Below are 14705 nucleotides of genomic sequence, written 5' to 3'. Positions count from 1 at the left end.
GGGACCCAACAAGCAGCAGATCTGGGGAGACTCCCCTTCCTCCCCTGGGAAGAGTGGCACGGGAGTGCACCACAGGGATCTGCTGGGTTTGGAGACTCCACACAGGGTCGGGTACCAGATTTACAAACGCTCTGTCACAGGCCGGGTGAGCATGGAGTGCGGCCGGAGACCAGGGAGATGGGAGTGACTGACTGCTTTTCTCTGGGGGTGCACTGAGGAGTGGGGCCCCGAGTTCTCGGCTCCTCTGGGGTGGAGATTGGGAGGCCGCCATTTCATTCTCATCCTCCAAAGCTGTATGGAAAGCTTGCAGGGAACAAAAGCTACGGAGAGCAAACCCGAGCAGATTATTTAGCCCAGAACTGGCAAGGGTGGGGCAATTCTGCCTCTGGCAAAGACATTTGGGAACCATGGCAACAGGCCCCTCCCCCAGAAGATCAGCAAGAACAGCCAGCCAAGACCAAGTTTACCGAACAATGAGAATGGCAGAACTCCAGCGCTAGAGGAATACTGCACATAGAATTCATGTTTTTTTTACCATGATTCTTTAGTCTTTCAAAGTTAGTTGGATTTTTTTTTGAATTTTTCTTTTTCCCTTTTTCAACCACATCTTATCAATCCCTTTTTTAAAAAATATTTTGTTGTTTTTCATTTTTAGAGTCATAGTCTATCCCTTCATAGTAGTTACCCTTATTTTTGGTAAAAATATATAAGTTGTTCTCTCTTCAAAATTTTGAGATACAGTTCTTCTAACAAATCAAAATATACCCTAAATCTCTAGTATATGGCTTTATTCTAGTCTCCTGCCTGATCACATTCTCTCCCTGCTTTTTTTTTAAATCCTCTTCTTTCTTTTTTCAACCAACTTCTTATCAGTTCCTTTTATAAAATCTTTTGATTTTCATCTTTATAGTCATATTCCATCCCTTCATCGTATTAACCCTTATTTTTGTACATATATAAATTTTTCTTTCTTTAAAATTTTGGGAGGCACTTTCTTCTAAAAGACCAAAATACACCCAAAATCTAGTGTGTGGCACTGATCTATGCACCAGCCTGATCATATTTGATCATATTCTGTTTGTTTTGTTTTGGTTTTGTTTGTTTTTATCTTTTTCTTTTCCTTTTTCTTTTTTTTTTTTTCTTTTATCTTTCTTTCCCTTTCTTTTCCCCCAGTTTCAGGTCTTTTCTGATTTGTTTAGTGTATATTTTCTGGGGTCATGTTACCCTGTTAGCATTTTGTTCTCTCACTCATCTATTCTCCTCTGTACAAAATGACAAGACGGAAAAAATCACCTCAACAAAAAGAACAAGAGGTAGTACTGACTGCCAGGGACCTATTCAATATGGACATTAGTAAGATGTCGGAACTAGAGTTCAGAATGATGATTTTAAAGATACTAGCTGGGCTTGAAAAAAGCATGGAAGTTATTAGAGAAATCCTTTCTGGAGAAATAAAAGAACTAAAATCTAACCAAGTTGAAATCAAAAAGGATATTAATGAGGTGCAATCAAAAATGGGGGCGCTAACTGCTAGAATAAATGAGGCAGAAGAGAGAATCAGTAACATAGAAGATGAAATGATGGAAAATTAAGAAGCTGAGAAAAAGAGAGATAAACAACTACTGGATCACGAGGGCAGAATTCGAGAGATAAGCAATACCATAAGACGAAACAACATTAGAATAATTGGGATCCCAGAAGAAGAAGAAAGAGAGAGAGGGGCAGAAGGTATATTGGAGCAAATTGTAGCAGAGAACTTCCCTAATTTGGAGAAAGAAACAGGCACCAAAATCCAGGAGGCACAGAGAACTCCTCTCAAAATCAATAAAAATAGGTCAATACCCCAACATCTAATAGTAAAACTTATGAGTCTCAGAGACAAAGAAAAATCCTGAAAGCAGCTCGGAAGAAGAGATATGTAACCTACAATGGTAGAAACATTAGACTGGCAACAGACCTATCCACAGAGACCTGGCAGGCCAGAAAGGACTGACATGATATATTCAGAGCAGTAAATTAGAAAAATATGCAGCCAAGAATACTATATCCAGCTAGGTTGTCATTAAAAAAATAGGAGAGATAAAAAGCTTCCAGGACAAACAAAAACTAAAGGAATTTGCAAACACAAAACCAGCCCTACAAGAAATATTGAAAGGGGTCCTCTAAGCAAAGAGAGAGCCTAAAGCAACATACACCAGAAAGGAACATACACAATATACAGTAACAGTCACCTTACAGGCAATACAATGGCACTAAATTCATATATTCAAATAGTTACCCTGAATGTAAATGGGCTAAATGCCCCGATCAAAAGATACAGGCCATGAGATTGGATAAAAAAACAAGACCCATCGATATGCTGTCTGCAAGAGACTCATTTTAGACCCAAAGAAACACCAGATTGAAAGTGAGGGAGTGGAAAACCATTTACCATGCTAATGGACACCAAAAGAAAGCTGGGGTGGCAATCCTTATATCAGACAAATTAGATTTTAAACCAAAGACTGTAATAAGAGATGAGGAAGGACACTATATCATACTTAAAGGGTCTATCCAACAAGATCTAACAACTGTAAATATCTATGCCCCTAACATGGGAGCAGCCAATCATATAAGCCAATTAATAACAAAATCAAAGAAACAGATCAAAAAAATACAATAATAGTGGGGGACTTTAACATCCCCCCTCACTGAAATGGACAGATCATCTAAGCAAAAGATCAACAGGTAAATAAAGACTTTAAATGACACACTGGACCAAATGGACTTCACAGATATATTCAGAACATTCCATCCCAAAGCAACAGAATACACATTCTTCTCTAGTGCCCATGGAACATTCTCCAGAAAAGATCACATCCTAGGTCACAAATCAGGTCTCAACCAGTACCAAAAGATTGGGATCATTCCCTGCATATTTTCAGACCACAATGCTTTGAAACTAGAACTCAATCACAAGAGGAAAGTCAGAAAGAACTCAAATATATGGAGGCTAAAGAGCATCCTACTAAAGAATGAATGGGTCAACCAGGAAATTAAAGGAGAATTTAAAAAATTCATGGAAACCAATGAAAATGAAAACACAACTGTTCAAAATCTTTGGGATGAAGCAAAGGCAGTCCTAAGAGGAAAGTAGATAGCAATACAAGCCTTTCTCAAGAAACAAGAAAGTCTCAAATACACAACCTAACCCTACACCTAAAGGAGCTGGAGAAAGAACAGCAAATAAAGCCTAAACCCAGCAGGAGAAGAGAAATAATAAAGATCAGAGCAGAAATCAATGAAATAGAAACCAAAAGAACAGTAGAACAGATCAATGAAACTAGGAGCTGGTTCTTTGAAAGAATTAACAAGATTGATAAACCCCTGGCCAGGCTTATCAAAAAGAAAAGAGAAATGACCCAAATAAACAAAACCATGAATGAAAGAGATCACAACCAACACAAAGAAATACAAACAATTATAAGAACATATTATGAGCCACTATATGCCAGAAAATTAGATAATCTGGAAAAAATGGATGCATTCCTAGAGATGTATCAACTACCAAAACCGAACCAGGAAGAAATAGAAAACCTGAACAGACCTATAACCACTAAGGAAATTGAAGCAGTCATCAAAAATCTCCCAACAAACAAAAGCCCAGGGCCAGATGGCTTCCCAGGGGAGTTCTACCAAACATTTAAAGAAGAATTAATACCTATTCTTCTGAAACTGTTTCAAAAAATAGAAATGGAAGGACAACTTCCAAACTCGTTTTATTAGGCCACCAGTACCTTGATCCCCAAACCAGACATAGACCCCATCTAAAAGGAGAATTACAGACCAATTCCCTTGATGAACATGGATGCAGAAATTCTCACCAAAATACTAGCCAATAGGATCCAACAGTACATTAAAAAGATTATTCACCACGACCAAGTGGGATTTATCCCTGGGCTGCAAGTTTGGTTCAACATCCGCAAATCAATCAATGTGATACAATACATTACTAAAAGAAAGAACAAGAACCATATGATCCTCTCAACAGATGCAGAAAAAGCATTTGACAAAGTACAGCATTCTTTCTTGATCAAAGCTCTTCAGAGTATAGGGATAGAGGGTACATACTTCAATATCATAAAAGCCATCTATGAAAGACCCACAGAGCATATCATTCTCAATGGGGAAAAACTGAGAGCTTTCCCATAAGGTCAGGAATGCAGCAGGGATGTCCACTATCACCACTGCTACTCAACATAGTATTAGAAGTCCTAGCCACAGCAATCAGACAACAAAAAAAATAAAAGGCATCCAAATTGGCAAAGAAGAAGTCAATCTCTCACTCTTTGCAGATGATATGATACTTTATGTGGAAAACCCAAAAGACTCCACCCCAAAACTGCTAGAACTCATACAAGAATTCAGTAAAATGACAGGATATAAAATCAATGCACAGAAATCAGTGGCATTCCTATACACCAACAACAAGACAGAAGAAAGAGAAATTAAGGAGTCGATCCCATTTACAATTGCACCCAAACCCATAAGATACCTAGGAATAAATCTAATAAAAGAGGCAAAGGATCTGTACTCAGAAAACTATAAAATACTCATGAAAGAAATTGAGGAAGACGCAAAGAAATGGAAAAAGGTTCCATGCTCATGGATTGGAAGAACAAATATTGTGAAGATGTCAATGCTACCTAGAGCAATCTACACATTTAATGCAATCCCCATCAAAATACCATCAACTTTTTTCAAAGAAATGGAACAAATAATCCTAAAATTTGTATGGAACCAGAAAAGACCCCAAATAGCCAGAGGAAGGTTGAAAAAGAAAAGCAAACCTGGCGGCATCACAATTCCAGACTTCAAGCTCTATTACAAAGCTGTCATCATCAAGACAGCATGGTACTGGCATAAAAACAGACACATAGATCAATGGAACAGAATAGAAAGCCCAGAAATGAACCCTCAACTCTATGGTCAACTAATCTTCGATAACGCAGGAAAGAATATCCAATGGAAAAAAGACAGTCTCTTCAACAAATGGTGTTCGGAAAATTGGAAAACCACATGCTGAAGAATGAAACTGGGCCCTTTCCTTACACCACACACAAAAATAGACTCCATATGGTTGAAAGACCTAAATGTGAGACAGGAGTCCACTAAAATCCTAAAGGAGATCACAGGCAGCAACTTCTTCGATCTCAGCTGCAGCAACCTCTTTCTAGAAACATCGCCAAAGGCAAGGGAAGCAAGGGCAAAAATGAACTATTGGGACTTCATCAAGATAAAAAGCTTTTGCACAGCAAAAGGAACAGTCACCAAAACCAAAAGATAACCGAAAGAATGGGAGAAGATATTTGCAAATGACATATCAGATAAAGGGCTAGTATCCAAAATCTATAAAGAACTCATCAAACTCAACACCCAAAGAACAAATGATCCAATCAAGAAATGGGCAGAAGACATGAACAGACATTTTTCCAAAGAAGACATCCAAATGCCCAACAGACACATGAAAAAGTGCTCAACATCCTCAGCATCAGGGAAATCTAAATCAAAACCTCAATGAGATACCACCTCACACCAGTCAGAATGGCTAAAATGAACAAATCAGAAAATGACAGATGTTGGCAGGGATGCGGAGAAAGGGGAGCCCTGCTACACTGTTGGTGGGAATGCAAGCTGGTGCAGCCACTCTGGAGAACAGTATGGAGGTTCCTCAAAAGCTGAAAATAGAGCTACCATATGATCCAGCAATTGCACTACTGGGTATTTACCCCAATGATACAAATGTAGGGTTCCAATGGGGTACATGCACCCCAATGTTTATAGCAGCAATATCCACAATAGCCAAACTTCGGAAAGAGCCAAGATGTCCATCAACAGATGAATGGATAAAGAAGAGGTGGTGTATATATACAATGGAATATTATGCAGCCATCAAAAGGAATGATATCTTGCCATTTGCAAAGATGTGGATGGAACTGGAGAGTGTTATGCTGAGCGAAATAAGTCAATCAGAGAAAAACATGTATCATATGACCTTACTGATATGAGGAATTCTTAATCTCAGGAAAGAAACTGAGGGTTGCTGGAGTGGTGGGGGGTGGGAGGGATGGGGTGGCTGGGTGATAGACATTGGGGACGGTATGTGCTATGGTGAGCACTGTGAATTTTGCAAGACTGTTGAATCACAGATCTGTACCTCTGAAACAAATAATATACTATTATGTTAAAAAAAAAAAAGAAGAAGAAGATAGCAGGAGGGGAAGAATGAAGTAGGGGAAATTGGAGGAGGAGATGAACCATGAGAGACTATGGACTCTGAGAAACAAACTGGGGGTTCTGGAGGGGAGGGGGTGGGGGGATGGGTTAGCCTGGTGATGGGTATTAAAGAGGGCACGTTCTGCATGGAGCACTTGGTGTTATACGCAAACAATGAATCATGGAACACTGCATCAAAAACTAATGATGTAATGTATGGTGATTAACATAACATAATAATTTAAAAAATTTAAAAAAATACAGACTTCGTAATAATCCCTTAAAGAATGTATTCTTTGAATTTCCCTGACAAGTTTTGGAGCCTCTTTATCGAAGTGTTACTGAAACCTTTGTTTGGGGCTGTAATAACTGTAGTATGTGTCTGTTTTCATCAACAAGTCAGACAACTAGAATTTAGGGATATGGTAACATTCAGTATAAGAGTGTTTTATTGTAAAATGCTGTAGATTCACAGATAATTATCCATTCTCACTCATTCAGTATTGTCAAAGACTCTTCCTCCATAAATACATAAAGAAAAGGTACCAGGGAAGATGTGAAAATGAGCCAACTATCTCATGTCCCATTATTCCACTTATTAGAGATTTTGTTTTGCTTTGTTTTGTTTCTAACTTTTTCCTGCAAGTTTCCTATTTGTTCTTAGCAACCATGGGAAAACCATCTATACCCTTCTTCTCAATGCTTATCTTTTACATGAAACAAAGTAGTATTAGAAAGGGAGGGAAGTACATATGTAATTTTGAAGCCAGTGAAGAAGCTAAATTCAATGTAACTATGTACATATGTCTTTAATATCTTAATGGTCTTTCTTGAAAGACAATACAGTATTCTCAACCATCCAATACTAGAAAGGGTCAGATGTGTATGAAATCTTCTGAATTTTTTAGAGAAGTGTTTATACAAATTTTGATAGCTAATAAATTTTATTAATCACTTAAGGGTTTGTTTGTTTGTTTGTTTGAATTAAAGCACCCTGTGGAGGCAATTTAACAGGATCTTCAGGCTTTATTCTCTCACCAAACTTCCCTCATCCATATCCCCATAGCAGGGACTGTGACTGGACTATCACCGTCAACACAGACTATGTTATCTCCTTGGCATTTATCAGGTGAGTTCCTGTACATTTCTACATTTTAAAAAATCTTTTCTTGTCATTTTACCTTAGCATTTGCACTAGGCAAAGTTTTATTTCTGTATATGCCATTTTAATTCATCTTTATTAATTCCAGTACCAATACTTTGCAATCAGCAGTTTGCAGCCTTGTGTAATCGTGTGGTTCTGAAGGCTGGTGGGTGAGCACCTTCACCAGATTTCAGGGTAGAGGAAGCATGTTAGAGGTCGAGTGGTTTATTGTCTCTCATGAAATGTGATCTCTTTATCACCTTTCCTCTCTCCCTGTATTTACCATCACTGCTTCAAAAAATTCAGTTTTTCCCAAACCTCAAGATTTCACTATTTCTCAGGATTTTTTTCTCCTATTTGTGTGCCACCCAAAATCTTTTTGTAGTATCTAAATACCTATATGTGCAACATTACCATTCAGCTTGTGAAAACATGTATTCTACCTGTTATTTTTATGGTGATCTCATTAAGTCAAGCTGACAGAGAAGAGATGAATCATTCCCATAAGATTTCTCAGCGTAACTTGTCTCATGATAGAGCTTTACTTGGGAGTGTTCCAGAATTTACATATGTTGGTTAGTAACATCACCTGCAGGGTAGGCTTAGGACTGACGTAGCCGAGGATCCAGCTTCCTGTGTGGGACAGAAGGTGGCTGACTTCGAGCCCAAACTCTGCCACCGCTATCTGTGCTACCTCGGGTCGGTTATTTTTTGGAATGAACCTGTTTCTTCACAGAGAACTTATACCTATTGTCACAAAACCTGGTCTAACCCTTTCCCTTAATATTTCAGTGGGAGGGTTTAGGTATCAGCAACTCAAAGAGTTCTTTAAGCAGAAATGTTCCTAATCTTCAGTGTCCAAGATTGATGTGCTTTGGCTCTGGTAACACAGCCCCTCCTGCTGGCGTGTTAAAGCTGCTTGGTGTTTATGTAAAATATTAAGGTTAAATATATACTTTTTTCTATTATATTGAAACCAGGTTTAAAAACAATTTGAAGTCATAAAAATTTGTAGACGTATACATATGCCGACTTTTTATTTCTATAATTTGTAGTAATACATTGATAATTGGTAATGACAAAGCGACAGTGATAGTTATGTTAGTTAGATGCCAGAACCCAGTTATGAGACAACTTGCTGAGGTTATTTTACTCATCATTACAGTTGAGAAAATGGCAGTACAGACAGGAGAAATGTCAATTTGAATGATACAGGCCTTAGTGGACTTATAAAATTATTGTAGTTAATGAATGAGCGGTAGAAGGCTGTATTAGATGAAACACATGACCTAAATTTGATTTCCAGCTGTGTCATTTATTATGTGACCCTAGAGAGATCACTGACATTCAGGGCCTTGGTGTACTCATTGGGAAAATGGAAATGATAATCCCTTCCTTATACCACAGGATTATTGACAAGACCAAGTTAATATTTATGAAACTGCCTTATAAAATAGAATGTCCTATTAGAATGTACTCTCCTTTTTTTTTTTTTTTCAGGAGAAATAGTCATTATAGCTAGGATTCTAAAATTTCTTAAAAAAAAAAACAAAAAAAAACCTTCTTTGTTTTATTCCCATTTTTAAAGAAGTTACAAAGCAATATTTCAAAGTACTTATTTAGGCTCAAACTAGAAATTAAAAAGAAATGGGCCTCAGTCCATTGTTAAATAGGCTTTTGGGTTTCTGAGGATAATACATACGACTATATCATTTATAAAGCACTTGCTTCTAGTGATTCTGCCAACAGTAATGTAGGTAAGGAAGTTGTAATACTCATTAAATCTTAATGCTGAAAGAAATGTAGTTGAAAAAGGTTGTGTTTTACCCCAGAGGGGTAGTAACAAAATAAGGCCTTATCCTCTGGTTTCTGCTATATTACAGCAAAAAATTACCAAAATTTAGGCCTTATACCCACCAAAAGATTTCAAAAGTAATTAATTGATTTAGACTTAATGAAGATAGATACTGAATAAATTAAACAGAATAGAACAATGTGGTGGTCCCCTAACTTTCTCATGTTATGGGGCCCCTTATTTATTAAAGTTTAGAAACTGCATTACACCAGTCTTTCTTCACTATTTATGCACAAGTAAACTAGCTGGATTCCTGTCCCTTATACATGCGTATGTAAAGATTTAGAATTGTTGTGGAAATTTAACCTCTATAAATCCAGTAGATTTGGAAAGAACATTTCTTACCTTACAAGTTTCTTATTTATATGCAAAGATGATAAAATTTGACAAGATAGTTTTTCCACTGATAGATGTTTAACAATTGCAAGCTTTACTGGTTTTATTTAATATCACGAACTTGTTGACTTTTCTTAATGACCCAACCGAGTCCATCCTTTTCTCTGCTACAGTATGATCTAGGTAATAGATAAATGATTGCATGTCCTTGGCTTCTAAATATTTGGGTTCTATAATCATTATGGGACAATTATCATACTTTTGAAGGTTGTTAAGGCAAATCTGGAATATCAAAATATTGATTTGAATAATTTACATGCTAAAATGTCCTTATTTACACATTATTTAATTTTGACAAACAGGGTGTTGGTTTGATTTCTCTTACATCAAGTTCTAAAAGAAGAAAATATATTTACTTTCAGGAAAAAGAATACCTAATACAATGTGCAGGACTTCATTTGAGTAATTTAAATGTAAATTTTGTATTTCAAACTTTTGCTTGAATCGGATATATAGAGTTGAATTTTAAATAGCAAATATGCTTGTAAATTTTGAAGTTCAAGTCAAATAGTATCATTGACAAAGAAAAAAGTTTGCATTTTCATGATGCAAAATATCTGGATGAAAAATTTTTAAAATAGATGTTGTCCTCCATGTTTAATGGATATAAAGTAACTTACTTAAGTATATGTAGCTAACAAGGGCAGAAGCAAGGCTTGAACTTAGTATCTCTGACTCCAAACCTCGTACCCTTTCATTAGAAATTGCCTTACTATCATTTGTATTCCCTGTAGACACAGTGACAACTTAGAAATATTTGAAAATATCAAGATGTCTTTTCTCTTTTGCACTGCTTTGATATTCATATTCAATGTGTTGCCAGGTAAATTTTCAACTTCGTTTTCGTTGATGAGGTCTGTTGTTTTTAAAGATATTGACTGAATTAATATATGATATTGACTATTACACTTAACACCTTAGCAGTAATAATTCCAATTCCTTTTCTCTCTTTCTCCCTCTCTCTCTTTTTTTAGTTTTAGCATAGAACCTAACTATGACTTCCTTTATATATATGATGGACCAGACAGTAATAGCCCGCTGATTGGAAGCTTTCAAGACAGCAAGTTACCAGAGAGAATAGAGAGCAGCTCAAATACTATGCATTTGGCTTTTCGGAGTGATGGATCTGTTAGTTACACTGGATTTCATTTAGAATATAAAGGTAAATGTGAACATTAGATTTCAGCAGCATGATTTAGATTGTATTTTATGCAGGAAAATAATTCTGTATTGGCCATTGTCAGTGGTTAGTTATCTGTGTATTTCTTAATGCAGGTTACCTACAATTCATCTTATAAAAGGGCTCTCACTGTAGACTTTTCCTATCAGTGAGAAGGAAATTAGCATTTCTCTAATTACTACCAAAGGAAATGTATCAGGCAAACAAATTAGCAATTAGTACATTGTGGTAGTTGGCTAAGACCACAAAATATTTAAAACAACAACAACAAGTTTTTTTGGAAGCTGAAGATTCACTCATCTTTATTCAGAGACTACTCTCAGTGATAAGGAGAACAACGTATACTGATAATTACATTTCAGAAAGTGTCTAAAGATATTTGAATGTGTCAATATTCAGAATAGAGAAAATAAAATATAGTGATAATTATAATATTTTAGAATATTTTTGCAAGTATTTAAATGAATTACAGTGCCTATGGATGTTTATAAATACATTTTTCTTAACTTTTATTCTATGACTATGAGAAAAAATAGATCTTAGTTGTTTAAATTAAAATTTTTTTCCAATAATTGAGTTCAAAAATAATATACTGATAATTTATCTCAAGTTATCAATTGAGTACTAAAAATATATATTTTGGATTTGTTACCACTTGTTTTTTTTATTATGAAATATTTTCAATAACTGAAGATTATACAGAATAACAAAACAAACTTCATAGTATCCACCCTCCAACCTGACAAACTTTAATATTGTACCATATTTGCTTCAGATCTCTTTATTCTTGTCTTAAGAAATATAATATTAAATATACAATTGAAACTCCTTTTGCATTTGCCATGGAACGGGGGGTATGTCTCTTCAAGTCTATCAAAAGAAGCAAAGATTAATTCCACAACTTTACATGGCATGGTTTAAGGAAGGCTTTCATAGGGAGAGGGAAAACTCACAAATTAGCAATATACAGATGCTTGGAATCCTCCAATAACTCCAACAAAATTTAGGAATGCATGCCGAGGCCATGTTATCTGCTGGATATAGAAATGATGTGGATTTCATTACATTGGAAAGGCTGAGCCCTTTATGAGTCTCTCATCTTACAGACGAAAGTAAGAAAATGGCCTTATCAGTGAAAGAATTTACAAGCTGCTTGACACCAGACAGTGAGGATTTGGGTTGCCAGCTATTTATTGAGGCTCTTTGCAAATGTTGACTGCTCCAAACCAGAGGACTCTGGAGAAGTTTAGGTCTTCTAACTATGGTCTTAATGCAGGGTTGAACTTGAGCACCATGCCAATCTCTCCATGTGGAAGGGCCTCCCCACACCATACACCAGGCAGGCAGGACCCAACTAGCTGGCTATCCAGGCAAACCATAATGAGCACTCTACTATAGCTTTTTTTTTTTTACGACTATAGCTTTAAAATAAGTACTGATATGAGGTAGGCAGAGTACCCTACCTTATCCTTCTTCAAAATGGTCTTGGTGTCTATTAACCTTTTTAACTTCTTTTTTGTTTTTAGAATTAAGTTCTTTCTGTCTGTTGAATTTGATTGGGACTGCATTGTATTTATAAATTATTTAGAAGTATGTATGATATTTAATCTTTTCATGTACTATTATGGCATATCTCTCAATTTACTCATACCTTCTTCATTGCCTTTCAGTAATAGTTTATAATTTTCTTTATAAATTTTTCTCATCTAAATCTTAAATGTCTTGTAGTTTCCATTGTAATTAATCATACTTTTTATTAGATTTTACTGGTTGTTGCTAATACATGGGTTTTTGTAATTACTTAGTCTCTAGCAAACTGGCTTAAGTCTTTCATTAGTTATAATTTTTCTACGGATTTTTTTGAATTTTCTATGCCAACAGTGACACTTCTGTTTTTGTTGTGGTTGTTTGTTTGTTTGTTTTTCTAGTCTATATGCTCCCCCACCCCTCACCCCCTTGGCTTAATGATCAGGGTAAGAAATTCAGTACCACATCAAATTAAAACAGTGGTAGCCATTGTTCTGTCATTACTGACTTTTTTTTTTTTTTTGTCATTACTGATTTTAAAAAGAATACATCTAATGTTTTACCTTTAAGTATAATATTTACTATTGGTTGCAGTAATGCTAATAAGGGCTAACATTTTTTAACTCATTGTTTTCAGGGACATTTCAAGGTTATTTACATGTAAAAATCTTTTACCCCTATGAATGAAGAAGTTTTAGCACAACATGTTCAGTAATTTGCCCAGTTACGTGGCAGAGCTAAGATTTGATGCAGAGTGGGCTCCAGAATCCCAGAATTGACATGCTTATCCAAAATATTACATTACCTAGATATGTATTTTATCAATTATAGGAAGTTCCCTTCCATTCCTGATTTACTAAAAATTGCTTAGTCATAATGGGATTTAATTTTATCAGCTGTGGGACACCTGGTTGGCTCAGTCTGTTAAGTGTCTGCCTTTAGCTCAGGTCATGATCCCAGGTCCTGGGATCCAGTCCAGAACCAGAACCGGGCTCCTTGCTCTGCAGGGAGCCTGCTTCCTCCTCTGCCTGCTTCTCCCCCCTGCTTGTGCTCTCTCTCTCTCTGACAAATAAATAAATAAAATCTTTTAAAAAAAAATTTATTATTTTTTTAACTATTAAACTATTAAATATTACAAGGTTTTCCTTTGTGAAACTCTTAATTTGGTAAATTATATTATACTTTTTCTAACATTAAAATATCTTCACATTCATAGGATAAAAGCAATTTCCTATTTTTGCTTTTATTATACTTTACTGATTTCAGTGCATTAAAATATTAATTTTTGTAATTATGGCATATATTGCCATGGGCTTATTACCATCGATTAAAAATTTATTATCTTTGATCTCTTACCATGAGATTAGTCTATAATTTTTCTTCCTTATAATTGTCTTTGTCTAGTTTTGATCAACATTATACAACCCCCTAACTTTGGGAGCATTCTTATTTTCTAGTATTTAGAATAGTTTGTATGAGTTAGGAATCATCTGTTTCTTAAACATTTGCTAGAAATTCCCTGTAAAAATAGGGACTTGGTGATTTGATGTAGTAGAATTTAGTGGTTATATATCTATCCAGTTTTGCTACTTTATCTTAGATTTTTGAAAGTCTGTTTTCTAAGAATTATTTTCATCCATCCAAGTTTTCAAGTGTGTTGTCATAAAACTATTTTCAGTATTTTCTTACTTTATTTGTTGCTGTATGTTTTTATTAACATTGTTTAGTATGTGTGTTAATATTGCTTTTATTCATAGTATTTATTCCCTTCTATTTTCTCTGGATTTGCTTTCCCTTTTTTCTAGTTTATTGAAATAAATACTTAACTTATTAATATTCAGATTTTTTTCTCTTCTAATATGAACTTTTGTGGCTATAACTTTTTTCTAAGTACTATTTTACATGCTTTGCAAAAGTTTTAAAGTGTAGAGCTTCATTATTATCATTCTAAACTTGTCCTAATACCACTGCATTATTTTTTTCTGTTTAAGAGTTACTTAGAAATAATGTCAATTGCAATCTATATATAATTATACATTTTTAATTTACTTGCACTGTGTTAAGATATGTATGATTTCAATTGCTGGGCATGACTGCTGTATGGCCTGTGGTATGGTCAATTATTATGCCTGTCCCTGTGTGCTAGGCAAAAAGAGCACCATTTAATTGATGGGTGAATGTTTTTATATATATCCATTAAATTAAGCCCTCTAATTATATTTCTCAAATATTTATGTCTTCACTATTTTTTTAAAAATCTCCTTGGTCGAGCGATCATTGAGACACTTGGGCATATCTATTAAGGAAAGGAAAGGAAAGGAAAGGAAAGGAAAGGAAAGGAAAGGAAA

The 14705-nt window shown here is 35.3% G+C and overlaps 1 protein-coding gene across 3 annotated transcripts in view; it reads left to right on the top strand.

The window, feature by feature from the left end:
* CSMD3 (CUB and Sushi multiple domains 3) overlaps window positions 1-14705 on the top strand; it is a 1201062-nt gene that overhangs the window by 935847 nt on the left and 250510 nt on the right. For all 3 annotated transcript variants that reach the window (XM_035011782.1, XM_035011781.1, XM_035011780.1), the window contains 2 exons: window positions 7246-7384; window positions 10625-10812. In XM_035011782.1, coding sequence (XP_034867673.1) covers window positions 7246-7384; window positions 10625-10812 — 327 coding nt within the window. The remainder of the gene's footprint in view (window positions 1-7245; window positions 7385-10624; window positions 10813-14705) is intronic.

Source organism: Mirounga leonina, unplaced genomic scaffold (genome assembly GCF_011800145.1).
Source record: "Mirounga leonina isolate KUSES-001 unplaced genomic scaffold, KU_Mleo_1.0 Mir_165, whole genome shotgun sequence".
NCBI lineage: Eukaryota > Metazoa > Chordata > Mammalia > Carnivora > Phocidae > Mirounga > Mirounga leonina.
The sequence above is the reverse complement of the archived record's forward strand: the minus strand, read 5'-3'. Positions and strand labels throughout refer to the sequence as shown.